At 45.0% G+C, this 26,230-nt stretch overlaps 1 protein-coding gene across 5 annotated transcripts in view; it reads right to left on the bottom strand.

Moving 5' to 3' along the window:
* TDP1 (tyrosyl-DNA phosphodiesterase 1) overlaps positions 1 to 26,230 on the bottom strand; it is a 984,975-nt gene that overhangs the window by 766,227 nt on the left and 192,518 nt on the right. For all 5 annotated transcript variants that reach the window (XM_085626517.1, XM_085626518.1, XM_085626520.1 and 2 more), the window contains exon 8: positions 22,631 to 22,801. In XM_085626517.1, coding sequence (XP_085482643.1) covers positions 22,631 to 22,801 — 171 coding nt within the window. The remainder of the gene's footprint in view (positions 1 to 22,630; positions 22,802 to 26,230) is intronic.

Below are 26,230 nucleotides of genomic sequence, written 5' to 3'. Positions count from 1 at the left end.
TGTCTTTAATGCTGTTTCAAGCTATAGGTTCCCTGCATCGTGGGCTACGGCACTAATTATTCCAATTTTTAAAAAGGGCCAACGTGGTGATCCTTCCTGCTATAGACCCATTTCCCTGTTAGACTCTGTGGTAAAGATACTGGGCAGGGTCTTACTCCATAAACTCAGGGATGCCTTAGACAGTCAGGGCATTTTGTCTAATTTGCAATATGGGTTTAGAGCTAATAGGGGGACACTGGATCAATGTCTAAACCTTCAGCTTTTAATTAGTAAATACACGGTGGTGAAGGACGGGTCCCTTTTCATGGCTTTTATGGACCCGTTCTCTGATTTCGATCTAGTTAATCGGTGTAAGTTATGGGCCATCATGACGGAACTAGGTATTGATCCTCCTCTAGTAAGTTTTTTAGCAGCACTACATCAGGATCTTTCTGCCTCAGTGAGGGTCACTCAGGATGGGAAATGCACTAAGCACTTTAGGTCAGAGAGAGGGGAGAGGCAGGGGTGTATCCTTGCCCCACTCCTCTTTACTATTTATATTAACGGCCTGGAAAGGTCCCTGGGGGTCTCGAGAGCGGATGTGCCACGTGTGGGGGAACTGGTTGTACCAGTTCTTCTATACGCGGACGACGCTGTCCTGTTGGCCCGCACTGCTGTGGGGCTCCAGAGATTGTTGGATGCCTTTGGTGCCTTTATGGCCGCTTTAGATCTTAGGGTAAATATAAAGAAATCCCATTTTATGGTGGTGGGGAAACAGAGCAAAAAGACTAAATCTAGATCTTTATTTTGTAATGGGGAAGAGATTACCAGGGTAGAGGTTTTCTGTTATTTGGGAGTTCTCTTCGATGAGAATGGTACCTGGGGACCGCAAATTAAGCACAAACGTAACTCTGTTGCAAGGTCTACCTCAGCGCTGTTGAGTTTTGCTAAAAGGCTGGGGGCAAGACCAATGGAGGCCCTGTTGAAAGTTTAAACTTCGAAAAGCCTGGCTATCGCCACCTATGGCGCGGCTCTGTGGGGTTATGTTACGCAGGATTTGATTCAAGTAGTTGAAAATAGATTCCTGCGACATTTGCTTTCTGTTCCCCAATCGACTCCTGTTTTCTCTATTCATGCGGAGGTTGGTTTGGGTTATGTCACGGACAAGCTTAAGATGGCCCCATTGTTGTGTTGGGTGAAAACCTGGTTAAATCAGGAAATCACTCTTAACCATCTGATCCTTAACGACATTCTAGCCTTGGATAATGTTAAAAGAATACCTTGGCTGGAGTACGTCAGAGCGGCGTTCTCTCGCCTTGGGCGCCCTGAGCTTTTTTCGTCTCCATCACATATTGTCAAGGCAGACATTGCTTGGATTAAGCAATCTTTTCAAGACAGGGTAAAATTGGATCGTGAAGAGTGTGAACTTCTAAAACCCTGTGTTAGTGCGCATTTCATGCTCCTTTTATCTCCCTCGCTGGAACCCTATTTAAGAATTGTCTCTAATCCATACCATAACTGTGTGGATTTGCTGTAATCATATTGGTTTATTTTATGTTTTGGATCGTTTTCTTGATTTTTGTATGAAATTTCTACTTTTATGATTTTAATTAATCGAATAAAGTGTTTTGACTGACTGACTGACTACTATCAGGAAGTTTTAAATCATCAACGGGGCGACATGTCATCAGAGTGGGGGAAGAAAGACAGGAATTTAAAGGATATGATGATCAAACTCCCGGCGACAGGCGGAGGAGAAGAGCGAGTATCACCTACCACATAATTGGGGCAAGATTGAGACACTGCCGAAGAACCGGTCACGCGCTCTTTTTTGGAAACGCTGTTCAACACGTTGCAAGAGGACTTGCAGACTCTCAAAGGGGAATTCACGAGGGAGTTGAAGGAGGTTCCCCAGGATGTCGATGCAGTGGCGGAGCGAGTGGCAAGCATTGAGGATCATGAGCTAACCCGTGACGAGGAGGTGGAACAGCTACAGCAGGAGGTAATTTGATTAAGGGCAAAGCAGATTGACATCCAGGCCCACACTGAAGATTTGGAGAAACGCTCTTGAAGAAATAACATTTGTGTTAAATGAGTTCCGACTAAGGAAGAAGGCTCAGACATCACACTATAACTACAAGATCTCTTTAGAAATATACTTGGAGCCCCAACAGACTTCGAAATCAAAATAGAGCGAGCATATGGGATGGGCCTGCAACAACGGGCGCCGGACCCGCCACCAGATATTCTGGCCTATCTTCCAGACTTTCAGTTGAAAGAACTCATTTTACGAAAAGCCAGAGACAAGCAGCCACTTAAATATCGGTGTCACCCCATTGCTCGTTACCAGAACTTGACCATGAAAACTTTACAAAAAAGAAGAGACTTTCGGCCAACAACAACTCACTTGCGTAGCCTGGAGATCGCATACTTATGGGGCCACACGTTTAGATTGATTTTCAGATGGGAGGGCAAGCTTCACCAGCTCAGGTCGTTGCAGGACACATGCTGGGTTCTGGGCATCGAACACTCACAACAGGAGGAAGCGGAGGGAGGAGGTGCCACGTCCCCTCGAGAAAGGTGGCGGTGGGTCCGTAGGTGACGCATCATGGAGGACACGGCAAAACCAGACCCCGCGACAATAGCACAGGAGAGACCAGCAATCACAGAGACGAGAAGATCTCCACAGAGGACAATTGAAACAACAGGGGACAAATAAGTGAACAGAGATGCACTTGGTGGGTGGCGGGAGAGGCAATGGAGAATGGGGAGGGTGACAATCGGCCACAACATGCACCCAACTACGTGGTATTCCAAAGACACGGGGATCCAATCTGCGGGTCTTGAACTATAAGGGGATTTTCTCATTTTCCAGATGAGGTTAGGGAGGGTTTGGTTGGGAATTGGTATTTACAGGAAAGGTATTACGGAGGTAGCACACATTCAAAGAGGGGAAGAGTGAATCTCTAAGGAAAAGGGCGGAGAAAAGAAACAGAGAAACAGAGATGGGTCAGCTTAGCAAAGTTCACTCCCTTTTAACATGTCAAATTACTCACAGAAGGTCCTTACTCTTAACGTGAAAGGACTTAACAACCCCATTAGGAAAAGGGCCATCCTTTCGTATTTAGAAAATTCTTAAACAGACACTTGCCTCATACAGGAGACCCATCTCTTATCTAAAGACAGGTACCGCCTGAGGACGTGAGCCTTTCCCCAACAATTTTTCTCTTCTTCCCCGGACAAGAAGGCGGGAGTGGCTATCTGGATTGCTAAACGTTTCAAAGCGGAAGTGAGAGATAAGGTAGCGGAAATCAAAGGGAGACTATTAGCTTACATTTTATGTAGGGGGTCATTCAATGGTGATAGGATTGATTTACACACCTAACTCAGGCCAGTAACGATTCCTTAAGGCAGCAATATCAGAAGCCATGAATACACATACACACATGACAATAGTGGGGGGTGACTTGAACATAGCAAACACAAGGAGATGATGGACGGAGGCTAGCTTGAATCCAGTGGCAAAGTTAGCAAGGGATCCACTTCTGGGCATACCCTGCCAACTTAGGGCAAACAAAGCAAACACAAGGAGATGATGGACGGAGCGCTGAAACTTTTCAGACACTCACCCCCAGTCACAATCTGGGTTGAATCCATCATCGTTCTTTAGCTCACTTCGCCACCCTAATTCAGACATAGCTATATGCAAATTAATCTTGACCCTGTGCCTCTTGGGAACAGTCCAGCCCGAACTTCAATCAATCAATCAATCAGTGACACTTGTAAAGCGCGCTACATACCCGTAGGGTCTCAAGGCGCTGGGGGGGGGGGGGGAGGGGGGGGTGCCGCTACTGCTCGAACAGCCAGGTCTTCAGCTTCTTCCTGAAGGAGAGGTGGTCTTGGGTCAGGCGCAGGTCGGTAGGGAGGGAGTTCCAGGTCTTGGCGGCCAGGTAGGAGAAGGACCTTCCTCCTGTAGTCGCTCTTCGGATGCGGGGGACGGCGGCGAGGGCGTGGTTGGCTGATCGGAGGTGGCGTTTGGGAGCGTGGAAGTTGACTCGGCTGTTGAGGTAGCTCGGGCCTTGGTCGTGTAGGGCTTTGTGTGCGTGGGTGAGGAGGCGGAAGGTGATTCTTTTGTTGACGGGGAGCCAGTGAAGGTCTCTCAGATGTCCGGAGATGTGGCTGGTTCGTGGGATGTCGAGCCATGTCGAGCCATGTCTTCCATGGATCGGAAACAAGCATCCTGGGACTGGTTTCGTGCTAACAGCCCTCATCAGCCAGGCTAGCTTGAATCCAGTGGCAAAGTGAGCAAGGAACCCACATCTTGGCATACCCTGCCAACTTAGGGCGAACAAAGCGAACACAAGGAGATGATGGACGGAGCGCTGAAACTTTTCTGACACTCACCCCCAGTCACAGATCTGGGTTGAATCCATCATCGTTCTTTAGCTCACTTCGCCACCCCAGTTCAGACATAGCTATATGCAAATCAGTCTTGACCCTGTGTCTCATGGGAACAGTCCAGCCCGAACATCCAAGCCATGTCTTCCGTGGGACGGAAACAAGCATCCTGGGACCGGTTTCGGGCTAACAGCCGTCATCAGCCAGGCTAGCTTGTATCCAGTGCCAAAGTGAGCAAGGGACCCACGTCTGGGAATACCCTGCCAACTTAGGGCGAACAAAGCAAACACAAGGAGATGATGGACGGAGCGCTGAAACTTTTCAGACACTCAGCCGCCCCAGTCACAGATCTGGGTTGAATCCATCATCGTTCTTTAGCTCAATTCGCCACCCCCAGTCAGACATAGCTATATACAAATCAGTCATGACCTTGTGCCTCATGGGAACAGTCCAGCCCGAACTTCCAAGCCATGTCTTCCCTGGACCGGAAACAAGCACCCTGGGACCAGTTTCGGGCTAACAGCCCTCATCAGCCAGGCTAGCTTGAATCCAGTGGCAAAGTGAGCAAGGGACCCACGTCTGGGCATACCCTGCCAACTTAGGGCAAACAAATCAAACACAAGGAGATGATGGACGGAGCGCTGAAACTTTTCAGACACTCACCCCCAGTCACAGATCTGGGTTGAATCCATCATCATTCTTTAGCTCAATTCGCCACCCCAGTTCAGACATAGCTATTTGCAAATCAGTCTTGACCCCGTGTCTCATGGGAACATTCCAGCCTGAACTGCCAAGCCATGTCTTCCATGGACCGGAAACAAGCATCCTCGGACCGGTTTTGGGCTAACAGCCTTTATCAACCAGGCTACCTTGAATCCAGTGGGAAAGTGCTCTCTATGCCACTGGAGTTAAGCTATTCTGGCTGATGGGGGCTGAAAGCCCGAAACCGGTCCTAGGATGCTTGTTTCCAGTCCAGGGAGGACATGGCCTGTCAGTTCGGGCTGGAGTGTTTCCATTGGAAGCAGGGTCAAGACTGATTTGCATATGGCTGGGTCCAAACTGGAATGGCATGGTGAGCAAAAACACGATGGATTTAGGCCTGGATCTCTGTATTGGGGTGTATGTATGACATTGTTCTGCATTCTGTCCATCAATTGTTCTTTTTGCATTTGTCACCCCAAGTGAGATGGGTATGTCCAGATGTGGGTCCCGTGCTCTCCATGCCACTGGAGTCAAGCTATCCTGGCTGATGACAGCTGAAAGCCCAAAACCAGCCCTAGGATGCTTGTTTCCAGTCCAGGGAGGACCTGGCCTGTCAGTTCGGTCTGGACTGTTCCCACTGGGCACAGGGTCACGACTGATTTGCATATGGCTGGGTCCAAACTGGAATGGCATGGTGAGCAAAAAAACAATGTATTTAGGTCCAGATCTCTGTACAGGGGTGAATGTATGACATTGTTCTGCATTCTGTCCATCAATTGTTCTTTAGGCAGGTGAGTTGAACATAGTCATGGAGGCGGTGAAGGACCGGTCAGGTAGTCCCTTTAGCCAAACTGGTGAGATGTCAAAGGAAAGGAATAAGTGGTTACAGACCATGGGGTTGGAGGACCTGTGGAGAGGGGTGCACCCACAGCGTTCGCAATATTCATTCTATTCACACGCTCATGGGACCTATGCACGCCTCGATTACTTATTACTGAAAAAAAGAAACAAGGGAACCCTACTCATTTGGAGCCTGGGTAATTTATCTAAAAAGGAAACAATGGCTCCTATGGAAAAAACTTGTAACAACTTATTTGATATAGAAAGGCACAATGGCAATATAGAAGGTTCAGTATGATGTCAAAGAGAAAAGTTTGCTATACATATCAGACAACCCAATGCATGATCTGTTGCTTATTTATAAAAATATAAAAGTACATTATCATGCATTGGGTTGTCTGATATGTAAAGCAAACTTTTCTCTTTGACATCATACTGAACCTTATATATTGCCATTGTGCCTTTCTATATCAAATAAGTTGTTACAAGTTTTTTCCATAGGAGCCATTGTTTCCTTTTTAGATGGATTACTTATTAGGCACAAAGGAAATTAGCAGAGTAGTAACTGAAGCGGAAATTGAACCAGCGGCAATCTCTGATCACGACCCAGTGACAGTCACTTTACAGTTGCCACCACAACAGAAACATTCAGGGAGCTGACGCTTGAGAGAAAGTATGCTCCACAAAGATACAGTGACAAGAAAACTCATCAAATGTATTCAGGAGCATCTAGAGATAAATGATTCCCCAGACATATGCATCTCTACGCTATGGGAGGCCTTGAAGGCGGTGGTGAGAGGAGAGCTCATAGCTTTATCTGCAGCAGAGAATAAGGTGCGCAAGGAAAAGAGGGAGCAACTAGCGTCACAAGTTAAAGAGCTGGAGAGTGTACATAGTCGTACAGGTGCGCCAAGGGTCTGGCATCAGTTGAAGACAGCGAGAGCGCAATTGGCGGGGCTGGATCTGGATAGGGCTGAATATGCGGCTCTTAAAACATTCCAATTACATAGATCGGGACAGAACGGGGCATCTATTAGCAAGTAAACTCAGAGCCCGATGCCAGCAGACCAAGATCCATTCTCTTAGGGGATGCAGCGGGAAGGAAATCACAGATGATGAAGACATATCACAAACATTCCGGGATTTCTACGCGGAATTGTATAATGGGGAGAACTTAGCAGACCACCATATGGCATCATATTTAGAGGGAATTCACACGTCTAAGTTAACTAACGATCCAGCTGACACTCTGGATCCCCCTATACGGATTGAGGAGGTGATTGGGGCTATATCTCGCCTTAAGCCTGTCAAGTCGCCGGGCCCACGTGGATTTTCGGCAGCTTTTTACAAGACATTTTGTCAACTCTTGGCTCTGATCCTGACAGGATTATTTAACTCCTTTGGGGGACCGGGATCGGTTTCCTCCAGTATATTAAAGGTGGCCATTGTGGTCCTACCCAAACCTGGAAGGACAAAAATGTATGTGGCTCCTACCGCCCCGTATCCCTCTTCAACATGGACTTAAAATTGCTCACAAGTATCTTGGCAACAAGACTAGGCCCACTGATGCCAGCTATAACTGAGCGGGATTCATCCAATACCACCAAAGCGAGGATAACACCAAACGCTCCTTCACTTAATTGACAAGGCCCACCATATAAACCTGGACGCAATCTTATTAATGGTCGACGCTGAGAAAGCGTTTGACCAGGTAGATTGGGTGTACTTAGCAAAAACACTGGCCCACTTTGGCTTGGGGGAGCGATTTCCCTCTTGGGTGGCGAGTTGCTATAGCTCTCCCACAGCTTCAGTTAGGGTTAATGGTATCTCTTCTCGCCCCCTCCCCATTCAACGGGGTAGTGGGCAGAGGTGCCCGTTATCGCCCCTTCTGTTTGCCTCTACATTGAGCCACTGGCCCAAAGGGTTAGCGATAACCCGGACATTAAGGTCATTCCGTTTGGGGGAGAAACCACTCAATAAATTTATATGCAGAGGACAAAATTAGCTTCACTCGAGTCGCCCGAGAGGTTGCTAGCGGCTTTTCTGGAGAAACTGGAGGCCTTTGGTAGTGCCTCAGGGTTCCGGTAAACGTAGGCAAATCACAGGCACTCAGCCTATCCGGAACACTCAGGGGTGCGGCGACAGTGGGAAATCGTTTTCCGGTGGCCCAAGCAGCCGAGTCTATCCCGTACTTGGGGATAGAACTGGCATCCACTATTAAGCAAACAGTCACGTTGAACTATGCCAAACTAGCTCAACAGATTAAGAAAGATTTAGACAGCTGGCGACACCACCACCTGTAACTCATGGGTAGTATTGCTGCCATCATAATATAAATTTAACCCGAAGCACTATATTTGTTTAAAACATTACCGGTCTCTCCACCTAAGGGAACTCTCACTTCACTACAAAAGGACATACTCCACTTTGTCTGGGCAGGAACTTGTCCACGCATGCGGCGGGAATTGGGTTATTTGAGCCCAGAGGATGGAGGGTTGAAGATCCCAAATCGAATGGATTATTTTCGAGCAGCTCAGATGAGATATTTGGTGGAGTGGGGTAGAGATGAATCATAAAAATGATGGTTGTTCCAGGACAAGGCGATAGCAGGACTCCCCTTCTTGAAGATGCCTTTCTAAAGAAAACAGATAGGCCGCAGAGTCTACAGAGGTCACCCATTACAAAATCAGTGATGGAGGTGTGGGACGGGGTGGCCACTAGAAGAGAACTTACGTTTCCCTCTCCGATGACGCCACTGTTTGAAAACACGGAATTTTCCTTGGGAATGGAGGGCAAGGCATTTGCAGCATGGCAAGTTACACCATGCAGGGCAGCAGGACACCTGTTCAATGTTGAGGGGATTATTTCATTCCCTCAGCTACGACAGCAATACACATTACCAGTGTCAGAACGGTTCAGTTACTTGCAGTTAAGACACTGGCTGCTCCATCCCAATATACACCCACAAGTTAGACGAAAATTGACAAGATATGAAAAATGGCTGGTCAAAAAACACAACGATAAGAAGGCAAATGCTACTTACCAGTATGCATCTGTTCTTGGCATGTAGAGCTGCAGATCCACACACTTAGCATAGATCGCCATCTGGTGTTGGGCCCGGATGTTTGCACTTGTTTTTGTCCTGGAAAGTCTTTGGAAGTGACGAGATAGGTGAATCCTCCTTTGGATCATAGTGCGCATGGGCATCGGCTCCATCCTCGAATAGTTTTTCGCCAGCCGGGAAATGATGGAGCTTTGTAAGAAACAGGAAAGATGCCTTTGTATGCTGTATTTAAATAAGATGGTACTGGAACAGATAAAGGTAGCCGGGGAGGCGGGTGGGCGTGTGTGGATCTGTAGCCCTACATGCCAAGAACACATGCATACTGGTAAGTAGCATATGCCGTTCGAGGCATATGAGCTGCAGATCACACACTTAGCATAGATTGTATAGCAGTACCCATCCTTAGCGGCGACCACCAGTATCTGCTGCAGTAGTTTGAAATAGTGCTTTGAGAACAGCCTGGCCCACACTAGCTTGTTGTTTTGTTTGCACATCCACACAATAGTGTTTTGTGAATGTGTGCGGAGTAGACCATGTAGCTGCCCTGCAGATGTCATTTAAGGGAATGTTCCATAAAAATGCCATAGAAGCCCCTATCTTTCGTGTAGAGTGGGCTTTCGGAGGAACAGATAAAGTACGTTTTGCTTTGTGGTAGCAAATTTGTATGCATTTAACGATCCATCTAGCTACCCCAGTCTATGATATGGGGTTGCCTTTGTATGGTGGTGAGAAAGACACAAAAAGTTGTTTGGTCTTACGAAAAGGTTGTGTTCTCTCGATGTAATAAAGCAATGCTCTTTTAACATCTAAAGTATGAAGAGCTCTTTCAGCGACTATGGGTGGGTGCGAGAAAAATACGGGCAACTCCACAGACTGATTGAGGTGGAAGGGAGAAATAACTTTTGGAAGGAATTCAGGATTAGTTCGTAGAACAACCTTATTATGGTGGATTTGCAAAAAAGGATCCTGAATTGTTAGTGCTTGTAGCTCACTAACTCTCCTAAGAGAAGTAATGGCTACTAGGAAAGCTACTTTCCATGTTAAGAATTGTAGCTCACATTTATGTAGAGGTTCAAAAGGAGGGCCCATTAGTCTTGTGAGAACAATGTTTAAATTTCACACAGGTGAGGGTGGAACTTTGGGAGGAATTATCCTTTTAAGGCCTTCCATAAAGGCTTTGATGGCAGGTACCCTGAAAAGTGAGAAGTGTTGTCTATTTTGTAGGTATGCTGCTATGGCAGCAAGGTGCAGTCTAATAGATGTATAGGTTAAGTTGCACCTTTGGAGGTGTAGACGGTACCCTATGATGTGTTGGATAGACACGTCTAGGGGATTGATGGTGTTATGACAATATATCACAAATCGCTTCCACTTGGCTGCATAGCGGTGGGAGGTCTAGCTTCTCTAATGACATTCATACAGTCAGGGGGAAGATTAAGGTAACCAAACTCTAAGACCTCAGGAGCCATATCGCAAGGTTGAGCTGAGCTGGGTCCGGGTGTCTGATCTCTCCACGGCTCTGGGTTAAGAGGCGTGGTGAGAGGTGTAATTTTTGGTGTGGCACTACGGACAGTTCCAGTAATGTGGTGTACCACGGTTGTCTGGCCCAAGTTGGAGCAACTAGAATGAGAGTCAGTGAGTGTTGCTGTAGTTTGCGCACCACCAGTGGAATGAGTGGGAGAGGCGGAAAAGTGTACGCAAATCTGCCTGCCAATTCATCCATATCGCATTGCCTTTGGACAATGGGTGTGGATATCTGGCGGCGAAGCTTGGGCATTTGGCGTTTTCGTGGGTGGCGAGGAGGTCTATCTGTGGTTGCCCCCACAATTGAAAGAACGGCTGAAGAACTTGTGGATGAAGTTCCCACTCGTGGATTTGTTGTGTTTGATGACTTAACAGATCAGCTATGGTGTTTTGGACTCCAGGGACATGTTGGGCTAGGAGAAAAATATTCTGAGGTATAGCCCATCTCCATATGCTCTGTGCTAGGTGAGAGAGCTGCAGAGAATGTGTCCCACCTTGTTTCTGTATGCAGTACATGGCTGTCATGTTGTCCGTGCGGACTAAGACAGCTTTGCCTGATACTTGCTTTTGGAATGCTTTTAAGGCAAGGAATATGGCTAGTAACTCCAGGTGGTTGATGTGGAGTAACTTTTGTTGAGGTGTCCACCTGCCCTGCATGGTGTGATGTAAAAGGTGAGCTCCCCAGCCAGAGAGCAATGCGTCCACTGTCATAACAATTTGAGGAATTGGCTCTAGGAACGGTCACCCTTTGGAAAGGTTTTTGGTGTTCCGCCACTGCAGAGAGCGACCGTCTACCAACACCAGATCTGTTAGCTGACCTTGAGCCTGGTTCCATTGGCGTGCTAAGCACTCCTGTAGCGGACACATTTTGAGTCTTGCGTGAGGCACTATAAATATGCAAAAGGCCATCATCCCTATGAGTTGCATGAACACTCGAGCTGGAAGAGAGTGTTGAGGTTGAAATTTGGGGATGAGAGCCTGCATGCCTGCTATTCTGGCTGGAGTGGGATAGGCTAGCGCTTTTGAGGTGTCTATTGTGGCACCTAGGTACTGTTGTATGTGGGAGGGTTGTAGGTGAGACTTGGGGTGGTTTACCGTGAACCCTAGGTCGTGGAGTAGTTGGATAGTCACGTGAGTGTGATGTACACACTGGTTGTATGAGCTGGCTTTTATGAGCCAGTCGTCGAGATATGGGAAGACGATAATGTGTTGTCTTCTTAAGTGGGCTGCTACTGCCGCTAGGCACTTGGTGAATACCCTTGGTGCTGTTGTGACTCCGAATGGGAGTACTTTGAATTGATAGTGCTGCCCGTCCACTACGAACCTGAGATACTTCCTGTGAGCTGCGTGAATGGGAATGTGGAAGTAGGCGTCCTTGAGATCTAGGGTAGCAAGGAAGTCGCCCTGTGAAAGAAGGGGGAAGGACCTGCTGAAGTGTGACCATGTGGAAATGGTCTGAGTGTATGTATAGGTTTAGGGGTCTGAGGTCTAAAATAGGTCTCAGAGAGCCGTCTTTCTTTGGTATGAGAAAATACAGAGAGTAAACTCCTGTTTTTTGTTGGCGTAGGGGAACCAGTTCTATTGCATTTTTTTGGAGGAGGGAGATTACCTCCTGCTTTAGCAGTGATAGATGTTCTTGTGACATTGGACGCTGTTTGGGTGGTATGTTTGGGGGCGTAGAGGTAAGTTCGATACAGTAACCCGATTGAACTATTTGTCGCCCCCACCTGTCTGTGGTGATGTTGCTCCAGACAGGAAGGAACTGTTGTAGTCTTCCCCCGACCGGAGTGGAATGGTCTGGGGGAAGCGGAGGTAAGTCATAGGGTAGGGGTGGAGGCAGAGCGGATGTTGTTAGTCTTGCCTCTGCCTTGTTATTGTTGCCTCTGTAACCTCCACTCTGGTAACCTGTGGTGTAGGTGGACTGGGTGGGAGCCTTGTAAGAGGTGGAGGGGTTGTCTGATGAGTAGCCTCTGGAGTTGCCTTTGTAGGAGGAGCGACGAAAAGAAAAGAACATCTGGGAGCTTGAGACTGCAAGGCTCCCGTTGACTTGGCTGTGTACGTGTCCTTTTTCATCTTCTCCAGAGAGGAGTCTACATTAGGGTCAAAGAGGTGCTCTTGGTCAAATGGTTGGTTCAGGATTGAACTTTGTACCTCAGGCTTAAAGCCTGAAATGCGTAGCCAAGCGTGCCTACACAAAAGGACACTTGTATTTACAGCTCTGGAGGCGGTATCTGCCACATCGAGAGCGCAACGGATGGAAGTATTGGTAATTAGTTTACCCTCGTGTATGAGGTCGTTGGCTTTGTTTTTGTATTCGTCCGGGAGGTGTTGCAATAGGGACTCGAACTCATCATAGTGTGCCCTATCGTATCTGGCTAGCAGGGCCTAAGTGTTGGTGATGCACCATATGTTAGCTGCTTGTGAGGCTGTTCTCTTGCCAGAGGCGTCCAAGAGTTTAGACTCTTTGTCGGGTGGGACTGTGTCACCTGCTGTTTGAGAGTTAGCCCTCTTTCTGTCATTGGATACCACCATGGAGTGTAATGGAACAGGGCCCTTAATGTAAGCTGGGTCTGTAGGGGAAGCTTTTTATTTTTTCTCTATACGAGGGTTGATGACTCGTGCCCTAACAGGATCTTTAAATACATCTGGAGCATGCTAAATAACTCCTTTGAGCATGGGTAAAGTAGATGTGGACCTTTGGGTGTTGTCGAAAGTGTCCAACATGAAATCCTCCTCCACGGGGTCTGTGTGTAGGTCAACTCCGTGGTACTGGGCAGCACGGTGTATGAGCTGATTGAAGCCCATGGTGTCCTCTGGTGGCACCCACATGAGTAGCCCTGAAAACATGTCTCAGACCTGCCACTGAAGTGTCTCTATGTGCAGTTTTAAACTGCCATTCTGACCTGGCAAGTACACCCACTTGCCTGGCCTAACCTTCCCTTTTACTACATGTAAGTCACCCTTTAGTTAGGCCCAAGGCAGCCCCACAGGAAGGGTGCAGTGTATTTAAAAGGTAGAACATGTACTGGTGTGTTTTATATGTCGTAATAGTGAAAACTGCTAATTTTGTTTTTCACTATTGCAAGGACTATCTTTCCCATTGGGAGCAGATACAGATTTTGAGTTTGGGGGTCTATAAACTCACAATTTAAAAATACATCTATTGTGTAGTAAGGAACCGACGCATCACTTTGCTTTTCCGGTGTCTCACCTACCCTGCACCTGACATTGTCTTTGATTTTTTACACATCTAAGGTACTTTGTTGCTAAAACGAACGCAACCATTGATTTCTATGAACTAAACTTGCTTAATCTTTTAAGAGATATCTTGACTTGTGTATGTTGGATTTTTGGAGTTTTGGCCTTTATTCAGATAAATATTGGCTATTTTTCTAAACTGGTGTAAACTCCTTAGTAGTGTTTCCACTGTGTTTCTGTGTGCGTGTACTAAAGGTTTACATATTGCCTTGGAGATAAGCCTGACTGCTCGTGCCAAGCTACCAAGGGGGTGAGCAGGGATTATCTAGTGACTCCCATACCCTGACAAGAGTGAGGGTCCTTACTTGGACAGGGTGAAAACCCCTGCCAACTAGAGACCCCATTTCTAACACTGCATAATTTCTTTCTGTAATATAATGTATCTACGTAATAATTTAATGCATGATAATGCCGCCCTGCATTGCAATTGAAGAATTCCATAAGAGGCGGAAAGACACATCAAATAGCTAATATCCCCTCACGACGGAGCCAAAGCTCACTCGATGTTGATTTTAAAGTACTGGTAACAAAGGGCTGACAGACCTAATAATGATGACATTTTGGTAATTCCTCGACAAAGTTAAATTAGAATACAACACTTCTGTTCCTTGTCTTTGAAATTCTGCCTTTCTGCACCTCTTCAGCTTGCAGTCACTTGTAATATTTAGTCTACACCTCGACTTTCAACTTTATCTGTTCAGTGTTCATTCTCCCCTACTCCCCGCCCTGTTGCTTAGTAATTTTTCCTTTTCCAGCTACTTAAAATAAGGGTGTTGTCATGGTTACCCAATAGAAAAACTGACACATTTGAACCAATCTGATGAGTAGAAGCTATGAATACCAAGTGAACAATTACCAGCCTATCAACTAGAGACAATGCTTCAGCATTAACCTGTGTTAAATGGATCACTGTGTAAGCATGCCAGCATACAAGCACACAAACATTCCCATTCTTTCCTTTGGTTAGGTTTGTATAAAAACATATAATAAGAGAGAAGAATACCAGCTTACATTAAGCAACAACCTACATACATTGCAGAAGACATTTCCCTGCATACAATTAAGTTAATTTAAGAAGAGAACATTACTGAAAAACAATCCTACATCATGCATTCGCATGGTACAATTTATCAATGTATGTAGAACCTGAGAAAATATATGAGCCAACTACAAGCCTAACTACAACATTTCAAAATATTTGTCTCACCAGGTTTTCACCCCAAAATCCATTAAGCGGCCATTTAGTTAACTTTTAGTATATTAATACAAGAAGCAATAAATGCTGTACATAGCCTACTGTAAGTCACTCTTATAATTAATGCTTTCAGATTTGAAATACAAGATGTTTGACCCAAGTCCAACCATACTGTATGTCGGAGGTGTTGCGCTAAATAGCCCCACTGTTCTCTCCAGTACTTGCGCTCGAATTCTAACAGCTTGATTGCCATTTCTAAATAAAGCTCTGCTTTGTAACAGTGGTCTAACAGGTCTGCCTCCAAAGCTAGTATCTAAGGACCAGCAGTAGATGCTGCTCTTAGGCCTTGATTACAAATGATGTGCCAAATTGAAACCCTGTTTGCACAGTAATTGCATTTACAAGTCAGTTGGTGTTTTTGAGGGTTCCCCAAGTAAATGTTGGTAGGGCAATTCTGCTGAGACTTCCAGGGTGGAAAGTCCCAGTAAATAACGGTATATGTGGCTTTTGGTGCAAAAAGCAAATCCTTTGCTGCATTCTAGCAGGTCATCATACACCGTCTACATACACACACCAGAAAGTAACAATACAGTAGTATCCCAAAATCGTAACACTTCCAACACACAATCCATCATACCCTTGCGAATTGAAATCCTACCAAATCACTGCTAAGTCTCTTTGAACGGCATGGATTCCTCTGATCCAAGAACTCCCTTCCTTGCTCAATAAACTTGCTGAATAAACTTAGTATCCTTTCTGGAGAATAGGACCGAAACAGTCAGCTGCGGAGTCTACAGGGCCAAACCCTTCCAGCTTCCTTGTGGAGTCCAACAGTCCCTCAGTCCCACTTTATTTAATCTTTATGTGGCCCCATTGGCAAAATTGGTGTGATTATGGGTTTCACTTGTTGTCCTATGTGAACACCACCCAAATCATGGTCTCTATATCTGACAACTTGGCACTGGTGGTGGACAACTTCAATTCTTATATAACTGTAATCAATCCCTGGATGAAGGAGAACTGGCTAAAAGTTAATGCTGAAAAGACAGATTTTGGTCTTTGGGACACAAAACTCTGTTTGGTCTGAGCTCTGATGGCCTGAGAGGTGCTCCCCATTACCCACACCTGTGGCCGCTGCAAAAAATCTTGGGAGTGATTTTCGATAGCACCCTTACTTTCAACTCTCAGGTCAACAGGACGGTGAGCTCTTGCTTCTTAATTATTAAGATCCTGAAGAAGATCTTTCCCTTCTTACCTGTGAAATTAGGAGTTTCAGTGGCCATTGCCCTCATTCCATCGCGCCTTGACTACTGTAACACCCTGTATTTACATTTCAACAAGTACCCACTTAACAAACTTCAGGCCATCCAAAATGTGGCTGCCCGAGTGGTTCTAGATGTTCCTCAACATCTTTCTGTTGAGGAGCAATTATGCTCACTTTACTTGCTACTCGTGAGGAAGCGAGTGATCTTCAAAGCTCTCAGCATGGTCTATAAGGCTCTTCACCAGCACAGCCCATTGTACTGGGAACCGCTTTCAACTGGTATTCTCCTAAAAGACAGCTTAGATCTGGAGCATTGAGGAAGGTGATCATTCCCAGATTCCGGAAGGTTAGATGGGGTGGCCACGCTTTTTCTGTACCAGCGGCCATGTTATGGAATACGTTACTTATATATATTGTGAGTCTGAATTCCTACACTGTGTTTCATAAGCGACTCAAAACCTGGTTATTCTCTCAACCTTAATGATGCTTTTATAGTCACTCTGGCTGTTTCTTATTGGTGTTAGCGCTTAGATGCCTTTTTGGCTTAATGTGCTGTATACATTTAAATGCAATACTGGATCAATTCTTACCTTAAAGACAGGTCAAGCATAGTTTCTGTCCCTCTATCTCCCATAAACCATAAGGAATTGAGAGAGATGTTCCATTAGGATCAATTTCTCATCGCTTCTGTCCCCATCAAACCACTCCTGGAAAACTTTGAAATTCTTTCAGCCTTACATGGTACACATCAGCTGCCGATACTCAATCCTCAAATGGAAAAAAGTGAATGCTCTGCACCTTCCAAATTTAAATGACTACCTTAATGCCATCATACAATGAATGACAGCGTCAACACATCAGAAACAGTGTGGAATAAGAAACCTACAATAACGTGGCCTGAAGAACTATAAAATCTGCCAACAACCTCCTCTGAGATATGGAATTTAGGAATTGCTACTGATTCATCCCTCCCAATTAAGCCATTAGTCGACAATTCGACCAAAGTCACATGCCCCATCATGAGGTCACACACAAGCATTTTCCATCATTTTGGGTTCCTGCAAAAGGATCAAGAAACCACCTCACTCATCTTACCACGCTAGTACTATGCCAATAGACTTTATTATGAAATATCAATACCTGCATGAGACAACTTGAAAATATTCAGACTACAGTAGCAAGACAACCTCTGCACCTTAAGATTCACAGCCACATCTCACTGGCGGTCAAGGCTCTGTACTGTCTACCTCTACACTGGGGTGCATAATGTACAAAGCAATAAATGGAACAGGGTGAAAATCTTTACAGATGAATCTCAATAAATACTCCCAGTAAAAACACTATGCTCAAAGATTGGCCACACAACTAACTTTTCCTCTGTCTTTATTATGGTACAGCTTTAGTGAGAAATAGAATACTGTGGGCAACACCTGCCTATCTCTCCTTAATTGAAACAACTTAATGCTTTTTGCTAATATTGAACTGACAATTAATTTTCTCTAAAATTTTCAGAAGAAAATTACCCCGTGGCATCCCCACTGGGTATAGGTAGGATTGCTTTTCCATCGACATGGTGATTTTTTTGTTTTGCTAATAAACTCAGCACCGTTTGACAAATCAACACAAAACATTCCAAATGAAAAGCAAATTCACCTCAACTCCTTCCTGAAAAGTTTCAGGGTGTTCTGTCAAGCGGGAGTCGAGAAAGAAGGAGTCAAAAAGCACATTTCCCCATGCATTTTCCATAGACTTCTTTAGACCGCGTGACCACAAAAATTGGTGAACCAAATTTGTCAGGAAGCTCGATCTTGGTTCGCAGATTGTGCTTTTTGTGATTTGGCATAAATCTGTTCAGTAGCTTTTTGAGATAAAATTTAAAACAATTGCATCTCTAAATGGTTGGGTGCGAGGGATTCCTGCAAGAGTCTTGCAGGAGCGCCAACTACAAAATAGAGCATTCTGATTGGCCCATGGAGCTTTTTTCCCTTAGGCCTTTTCGCTCCTGAGATAGTCCAACTGATTGGCTGCCAACAACATGAGAAGATGCTGTTGGCAGCTAATACAGGACTCAGGGACTTAGTTCCTTGTCATAAAGTTAAAAAGAATAATAATATAAGGGGGCATGGAAGGTATACCCTGCCTTTCTAGCCCCCGCACTCCCTGAAGCCAAAGTAAATAATAATACATATATAAATTTTTAAACTGCGGTTTTTGCCACTATCCCACGGGACTCGGATAGTGGCCCAGCAAACCACATCCCCAGGGGTAAAATTGTGCAAAAAAAGAGGGAGGGGCCACCTGATGCCACCCCCTCTACCCGACCCTATGTTGGCTCCCTCCTTGAGTCTTTAAGCACCCAGGTGACCTCATCCCCCAGGGATGACTCAGTGATCGTGTCCTGAGGAGCCCACCTCAAGGACACAGCCATTTCCCTGCCCGCACCAGTGTGGGCGGAGAAACATATGCTTACTCCTGCCTGGCAGGAGCATTTTTAAATTTCTGCAGAACGGGAGCAAACACGAAAGTATGCTCCCAAATGGCAGGAGTCGTAAAGATGATTCTGCCGGGCGGAAGCAGACTGGTGTTCTGTTTCCCTGATCAGTACTGATACTGCTTCCACCCAGACGGAATAAACAGAAGACAACTGCTCCCTCCGGGTGGGAGCAATGTCATCTCCTGCACCCTGCGGGGAGCCAGCTGGGGCCACAGGGGAACTGGAGCTACCTGTGTGGACCGCAAATGTGGTGGTTCGTAGGTGCCCCAGGTGGACACCAGGGCACTCACCTATGCCCAATGGAGGCCCCAGGGTATGGGGTCTCCGGGGTCAAAATCAGTTCGGGGAGGCCCCTTTTTAAATAAACACATGGCCTCAGGGGATGGGGTCCCCGGAGACTAATAGGGCTCGGGGAGGGTGCTGCAGCATCCTTTGATTTTGGACCCAGGGGATGGGGTCCTTGGGGCCCAAGATGGCTCAGGGAGGGGTGGTGTGCCGCCCCCTTCCCAATAAAATATGGCACCAGGGTATGGGGTCTCCGGTGCAGCGAGAAGGCTTGGGGAGGGGGGCACAAACCCCTAGCCCCTTAATTGTGAAACTCAGCCCCAGGGAATAGGGTCCCTGGGTCCTAAAAAGGCTCCCCTCCCTTTTAAAATTACATACAGCCTGGGAGGATGGGGTCCCCAGGGCCTATAAAGGCTTGGGGAGGGGGACTGTATGCCCCATCCCGTTAGAATGTGACCCTAGGGTTGGGTCCCCGGGGCCAAAGTAGGCTCAGTGAGGGGCCACACGCCCTTCCCTGTTTATTTGTATTTGGCCCCAGGTTCCATTTTACGGCTTGGGGAGGGGGGCACACAGCCCCCTACCCTTTTATTGAAATTTTGCCTTGGGGATGGGGTCTCTGGGGCCAGTTAAGGATCTCGGGCTGCACGCCCCTCCTTCCCTTAATTTATTTGTTTTAGGGGGTCCTATGGGCCTGAAGGAAACCCCTATGTAGCACACGCCAAAGGCTTTGCACAGTGTGGGGTTGGCAGCCAACTGGGGGTTTGGAAACCGGCCTGGGTGCAATTCAGGCCCTGCAGCTGACCACAAGCCACGCACAACCAAAGGCCATGCACAGTGTGGGGTTGGCTGCCAGTGGGTAATTGGACGCAGGGCCTAGGAGCAAGCCAGGCCCTGCAGCCAAACCCACGCCACACACGACAAAAGGCCATGCGCAATGTGGGGCTGGTTGCCTATGGGAGGAGGAGGTGGGCCGCAGTGCAAGCCAAACCAGGCCCTGTGGCCAACCCCACACTGTGCACGGCCAAAGGCTGTGCGAAATGTGGGTTGGCTTTACGGATGGTAATAAAATATTATTTTTTGTTTTAAAAAAACTAGAAATTCACTGAAACAACCAAAAGTTAAGGTGACGTTATATTAAGGTCTGATCAAAAAAGATCTGTTTTTATTTTCTGTATAACGTTAGAAATTCACTGAAAAAACAAAGGCTAAAGTAATGTTAGGTGTGAAAAAAGATCTGAGTTTGTTTAAAAATAAAAAATTTAAATTCACTGAAAAAATCAAAGGTTAATGTGATGTTATAGTTAGGTGAATATGTCAGTGAGAAAATTAAAGTTTTGAACTGAAAAAAACATAGAAATTCACCAGTTTTACTTAGCAGAGCTAACTATAACTTGCGCCCCCGTTATGCACTGCTTATTACCTCACATATTACATCACTCATGGCATCCAAAGAATGTGTTAGATTGTGTTATAGTTTACATAGTGGCGGGTAACTACCATATTACTTCTCTACATAATTTTGTAAAGCATGTGTCTAGCTAATGGGCAGAAGTATAAAACATGTACTCCTAATGCAGCATAGGCGTGTAGAGGTATCGAACACATTATAAATGTTTGTATTGAAGAGTTAGTCTGCAGAGATGATACGTTTTTTGGTCCTGCAGAAATAGTTTTAAACAGGGCAAAGATTCTACGTAGATGAAACTAAGCATTGTAAACAGTATAGAGTTTTTAGACAGATTTGTCGTAGCATGTCAATTTCAACATAACATAGAAGACTGTGTGCTCCATGTACAAAACCATGTAAAGTTTTCATCATAGTATGAAGGCTTCAGGTAGTATGAACTTAAGCATCTTCAGACTTTGAGAATTCTTAATGAATAGTGTTTCTTTTTGGCATAGAGTGAACACTGTTGTTAGTAGATACTTTTTAATACTAAGTGGTATACTTCTCATGAGGGTTTCACTGTCTGCAAACAGTGTGGTACACAGTAAACGGTCTGCGTAGAGTAAACACTGTTTGCAGTAGCCACTTTTTTACTCATATCCATTTTATTTCTCACTATATATTCGGTGACTGTGAAGGTTTTTTACAGATAAAGGCTGTCCGTAGTAGGGCATTAGTTATGAAACTGAAGTTGACTATCTGGAGGAACATGTTTTTTCTAAACAGTTGTATACAGAGTGGACACCATGTGCCATAGGGGTCTATTTGTGGTTGATAAATGATGAAACGGCAACTGTCAATAAAGGTCTCAGTGTGCAAAGATCTACAACATCTGTTTTTCTAAAATCGCCTTCTGCCACACCATGCTATGTTTTTGTCTTCCCTTTTTCACCCAAGATTTTTCTATCCAGTTTTGTTCTATGAAAATATGACCTATCACCCAAGCCATAACATATAAGCCCACAAAGACCACCGATCAAATGAGATAATCTTTACTACCCAAATAAATAACTAAGGAAATGTTCAAAGTCACTCGGGATGAGAAATTAGTGCATGCATGCCAAACCACCTATTTTGAATTGAATTGGAAAAAAATGAAATCATCAGGCGATACAGTCGCTCTATCAATTTTCCCTTACTGCTTCGTACAGTGGCCTGTGCGGCTGGAAGAGTGTTCACAGTGGTGGTATGTAGGAACATTCCAGCCAATAGCTGCATACCTTAGGTTGGAGCCAACGGAAATATGTAGTTCTGAGCTGCTGTTCATCTTACAAGTCTATTGTTGTTTGGTAGCAGCATTCAAGAGTACTGCCAATAATCCGAAGGATTCTGGCTTCTGAACAACTGTATTGATCCTGTTTCTTCTGGTTAGCCAATACGGTTCATTGTTAAATGATTTTCTGTCAATTATTCTTTTACAATCATTGTCAGGGTTTATGGGTATGGCATTTCTGTAGTTCAAACATGCACACACAGACACACAACATTCAAACACATATTTGACACAGATTGCACATATGCAGAAACAGCCTACCAAAACATACCCACAGCATCAATGTACAAATCGAAACCAACACAGAAAGACAACCATCCTCACAGACCACCAGAGCTACAGATAGCTGCACAAACAGACACCAGTAACCCAAGCACAGACAGACACATGTAGACACACACATGCGCGCACACACACACACACACACAGCGAGAGGCACAGATAGATGCAAAGGTGGTGGATCGATCAAACAGAGGCCTGGACAGATGGAAGCAGGCTTAGTGTAAATCTTTTGTAGTCATTTTCTGATGGGCCGAAGGGGCACCTCCTCTGCTTTCCCCCAACTGGAGTAAATGTTGCCAAAGGTGCTCCCACATGTTAAATTGTGCTGTTTACTGCAGCTGAACTCATCTCCCATAGCAAAGTGCAATGGATGAGCAAGTGTCTAAAACCCAGTCATACAGCAGTAGCAGATGAACCAGGAAAGTGGCAATGAACCCACTAAATCCATGTATGTAGGTCTAATCCACAAAATGGGTTTACTGAACTCTGTATCGTTCAGAAGTGGATTGACTATTTCAAACATCTAATAATCAAAACCAGGACATTAGGCATAACATTGATATACTAATGAATAAACAAAGCAATAATAAAGCAAATCTTGATTGCCACCAGGATTGTTACGTACCTAGTTTCTGACAGATCGTGCTGTCTGAGAATCTCTATCCATTCTTTGAGGGTAGGGGATCGGTACGACGCCAAGTAGTCAATAAGGTCAGACCGAAAATTTGTAGCCGATTCCCCAGCAGAGTGAGGAGATCCTTCCGGAAGTCGAGGAAAGAGTGGACTCAACCAAATCCTATAAGATAAGAATGGGGACTTGTTCAGCCTGGTCCATTGTAATGTTCATCTTGTTTTTAAAAGTCACTTCGCTTTATGGCCAAACATTGTCCAAAATGACTAGACAGCAAATGTCAATTCCTAAGTAGCAACATCCTACCCTTAGTGAGCTGTATGGATTTAATACCCAGCAACTACATCACACTCAAGGGTAAGTGAACATTACTCTAGGAATGGGGCAGCAGAAACCTCATCTAGACCAAAACCAATGCATATATGAATAACATTTCTAGATGGCGATCTCAATATCACATTCATGCAAAACAAATTTTCATAAACCTGTCATATCCTGAAAACACTGTGTGGTCTGGTTTTCGATCTTCTGTTTTACAAGATGCAAGCAACTTTCAATGGCATACACCACTGCTAAGCAAAGTACCAAAAGCACCATTCTCATGTTATCTGTGTGCCTTAGGGATTGCAGAACAAAGCACGTGGAACTTAACTGCACAGTCGCCATCACAGGAATTCTTTCTGCCATATTTCACGCACATCATATATAATCTCATTGCCTGGTCACCATTCCAATACTTTTGCTAAATCCTAACTGGATATCGGAAAGGTTGGCTTCCAAATCAACCCGTATCCTGAATACAATTAAACAATATTTAAGTCCTGATCTAAACCATACAGCAGTGAAAGAGGTCAAATTTGGCTGGTCTGCCTCTGCTACTCCTTTTGTGTAGCAGAACAATTGCAGGTGATTGCCATGAGCTGGTAATCACTGGTGCCCGTACTCTGCGCTAAGCATAGTACAAGTCAGCGGGCATGGATACTGAGCACGATGCTTTGCTCAGGTTTTGGATTAGGATAGCCAATTCCACCTCTGGAGACTGGAAAATCACATTTGAGCCAAAGCAATGCAACCATGTGCCTGCCATATTTGTACAAATAAGTCTGATCATCAGACATAGAAAATGACCATGTGTGGGCCCTTTAGGTATGATCTATGTACTAGCAGTGCATCTGGCATGCAAGCTGGAAGCCTCTAACAATCCTATCTGATGCTAATTTTTAAGAGCGCAGGAAAGACACTTGTGAGTTTAGAGGCCTGTTTGTAGTCATCCCTGTGCTTCACTGTGTTAAGAAGAAGCAGGTTCTCTCTCTAAAGATTCTTGCCAGATTAATGAGAAATCAGAGTTCACAAAATGCCAAATGTGCATTTCTATAAGGTGTCTCATTTATCGCTTGCTGGCAAAATTCACACATGAAGACACTTAGAAACATTCTGACTTCTGAAGTAAGACTGAGTGAGTGTGCCTCTATTGATGCAAAAACAGATGCAGCATATCTTGTTAAAGCTCCTGGGACAGAGTTTTATCTTCTCTGGTGCAACACAAGCAATATACTAGACAGGAGGACTCAACTGAACATCACACTGCTGGCCATGTCTGCTGGTGTGAGTGGGAGGCTCTGGAAAGGTTGCGAAAACAGAACTAACAGAAAAGCTATCACACAGATTTGACAATCTTCCATCATCCATCTACAGGCACTTTATGACTGGAAGCGTCTTTAACTTTGTTTTACTTCTTCACCAAAACAACCTGACCTGTCTAGGTGACCTAGTGGAGACTTCATTGAAGTCCCACTGGTGTACTTTGTTTTGAGAAGAGAAACTAAGAAGCAAACGTTTTCACGCCGCTTAACGTAGTGAGCATGAATTTGTGGGTCGGATCTTCTATGTCAACAACCCACGAATAAATTACACAGAGATTAACGTCAGAGTCAGAACAAGCGAGTCTGTACGAGCAACCGCAATAGGTTCTCAACAACTGACGAGTACCCTGAAGGATGGTTTCTTCACTATAATAGAGGAACAGATACTACAGGTCTGATTCCTGAAAACAAGGTCGGTGAGTACAAAACACCCACCCCACACAATTTTAGGTGAGCCAAAAGATGCTCCCCTAAACTCATTGGTCCTGACGAAAGCCTCTAGACTCTACACGAGGCTGAAACATGTAGACCACACCAGACCATTACCAGTGCATTAAACCAATAACGAGGTTTTTACATGCACGACAACCATTTTAAATTTCCCCATGTCATGCATCTCAGGAATAAAGGACACGAGATTTGACATTGGGAAGTTTATTTAAAACATCACAATCCTTTGAGCACGAGCACACCCTCTTTTTTATCTCTGGCCACTACTGTAGAACCAGTTGGTCTTCCTCCATGGGGAGGTTAGCATATGGATAAAAAAAGCCCAATGATCATGCTATTACGGTACACGAAGGCGGAGAATCAACATATACCGCCCAACGCTTGTGTACGTATATGAGGGTTTTTTAACGATGACTTCCCACGTTAACTGAGACCCTGGTACACAGGACAAGTGGTCCATTCTCCCCCTCTTTTTGATATTTGTACAGAGACGTTTAGTCACTTTTTTCATACCTTCAACTTTCTTCCCTTTGACTTACACAGACCATATGAGCTTATTTTAATGGCAGTTCCTGCTGACTTTAAATTAATACATAAATCGAACCTCATGTTTGTACAGCACCTAAATCAAGCCAGTATCAGCTCGTGTATGGTTAGAACCTGGTAATGACACTCTTGTTAATTTCCGAAGTGGAAACTCTTTAGCATTCTTCAGGCACGTAATTGTCTAATTGAAAGGAGCAGGACATTTCCTTTTCTCAACCTGGATGATGCTTTCTTTCACAAAATATTCCAATTAACTTGGGGATTTTAAATGTGTAGGGTTTCAAGTTTTCAGTCAAAATCAATTATAACTGAAAAAACCCAACCAAAGGGAATATTTCTTTTTCTGTAGAAACCAGAAAACACTAGACTTTGCTATACTTTTACGGCCTTAGCGTCCTCTAGTATCAAACAGTATACATGTAGCTGCTACATGTAAGTACTCTTCTGTGATGGACGCTCCCACAATGACCCAGTCAGGCCATGCCAGTGCTTAATTTAAACCGGTGGTTGCCACTCATTTTTGTGGACCAGCATTCTTTTTAATCTTGATTGGATAGTTCCCTAGAACAAAAGAGAGAGACAGGGGGGTTGCTAGAAAGGAGAATTTATGTACTGGAAATTAGGCAGGGAGTTTGGAGAAATAATGAAAAGTTACTTGAAAGAGCAAATTCAGTGAAAGGGTTCAAAGGGAGTTGGTAGGAGGAAAGAATCTAGGAATAATTGACACCAGGAGTAAACGAGGGAAGGAATAAAAAAGGTTTCCTTATAAGCACTGGAAAAACACCATTACACTGGTCATGTATGGAGCAAAAAAAGAACAAACACTGATAACCACTGATTTTTAACATTTGTTGAAAACACTGAACACCCTCCCCTCCACCAGAACAGAAACTGAAACCAGGAAAGCCTATAAATGTACTTGTTCCATATTTTCTTGTCACAACGTAGTAGGCAT

Source organism: Triturus cristatus, chromosome 9, assembly GCF_964204655.1.
Source record: "Triturus cristatus chromosome 9, aTriCri1.1, whole genome shotgun sequence".
In the NCBI taxonomy this organism is placed as follows: Eukaryota; Metazoa; Chordata; class Amphibia; order Caudata; family Salamandridae; genus Triturus; species Triturus cristatus.
The sequence above is the reverse complement of the archived record's forward strand: the minus strand, read 5'-3'. Positions and strand labels throughout refer to the sequence as shown.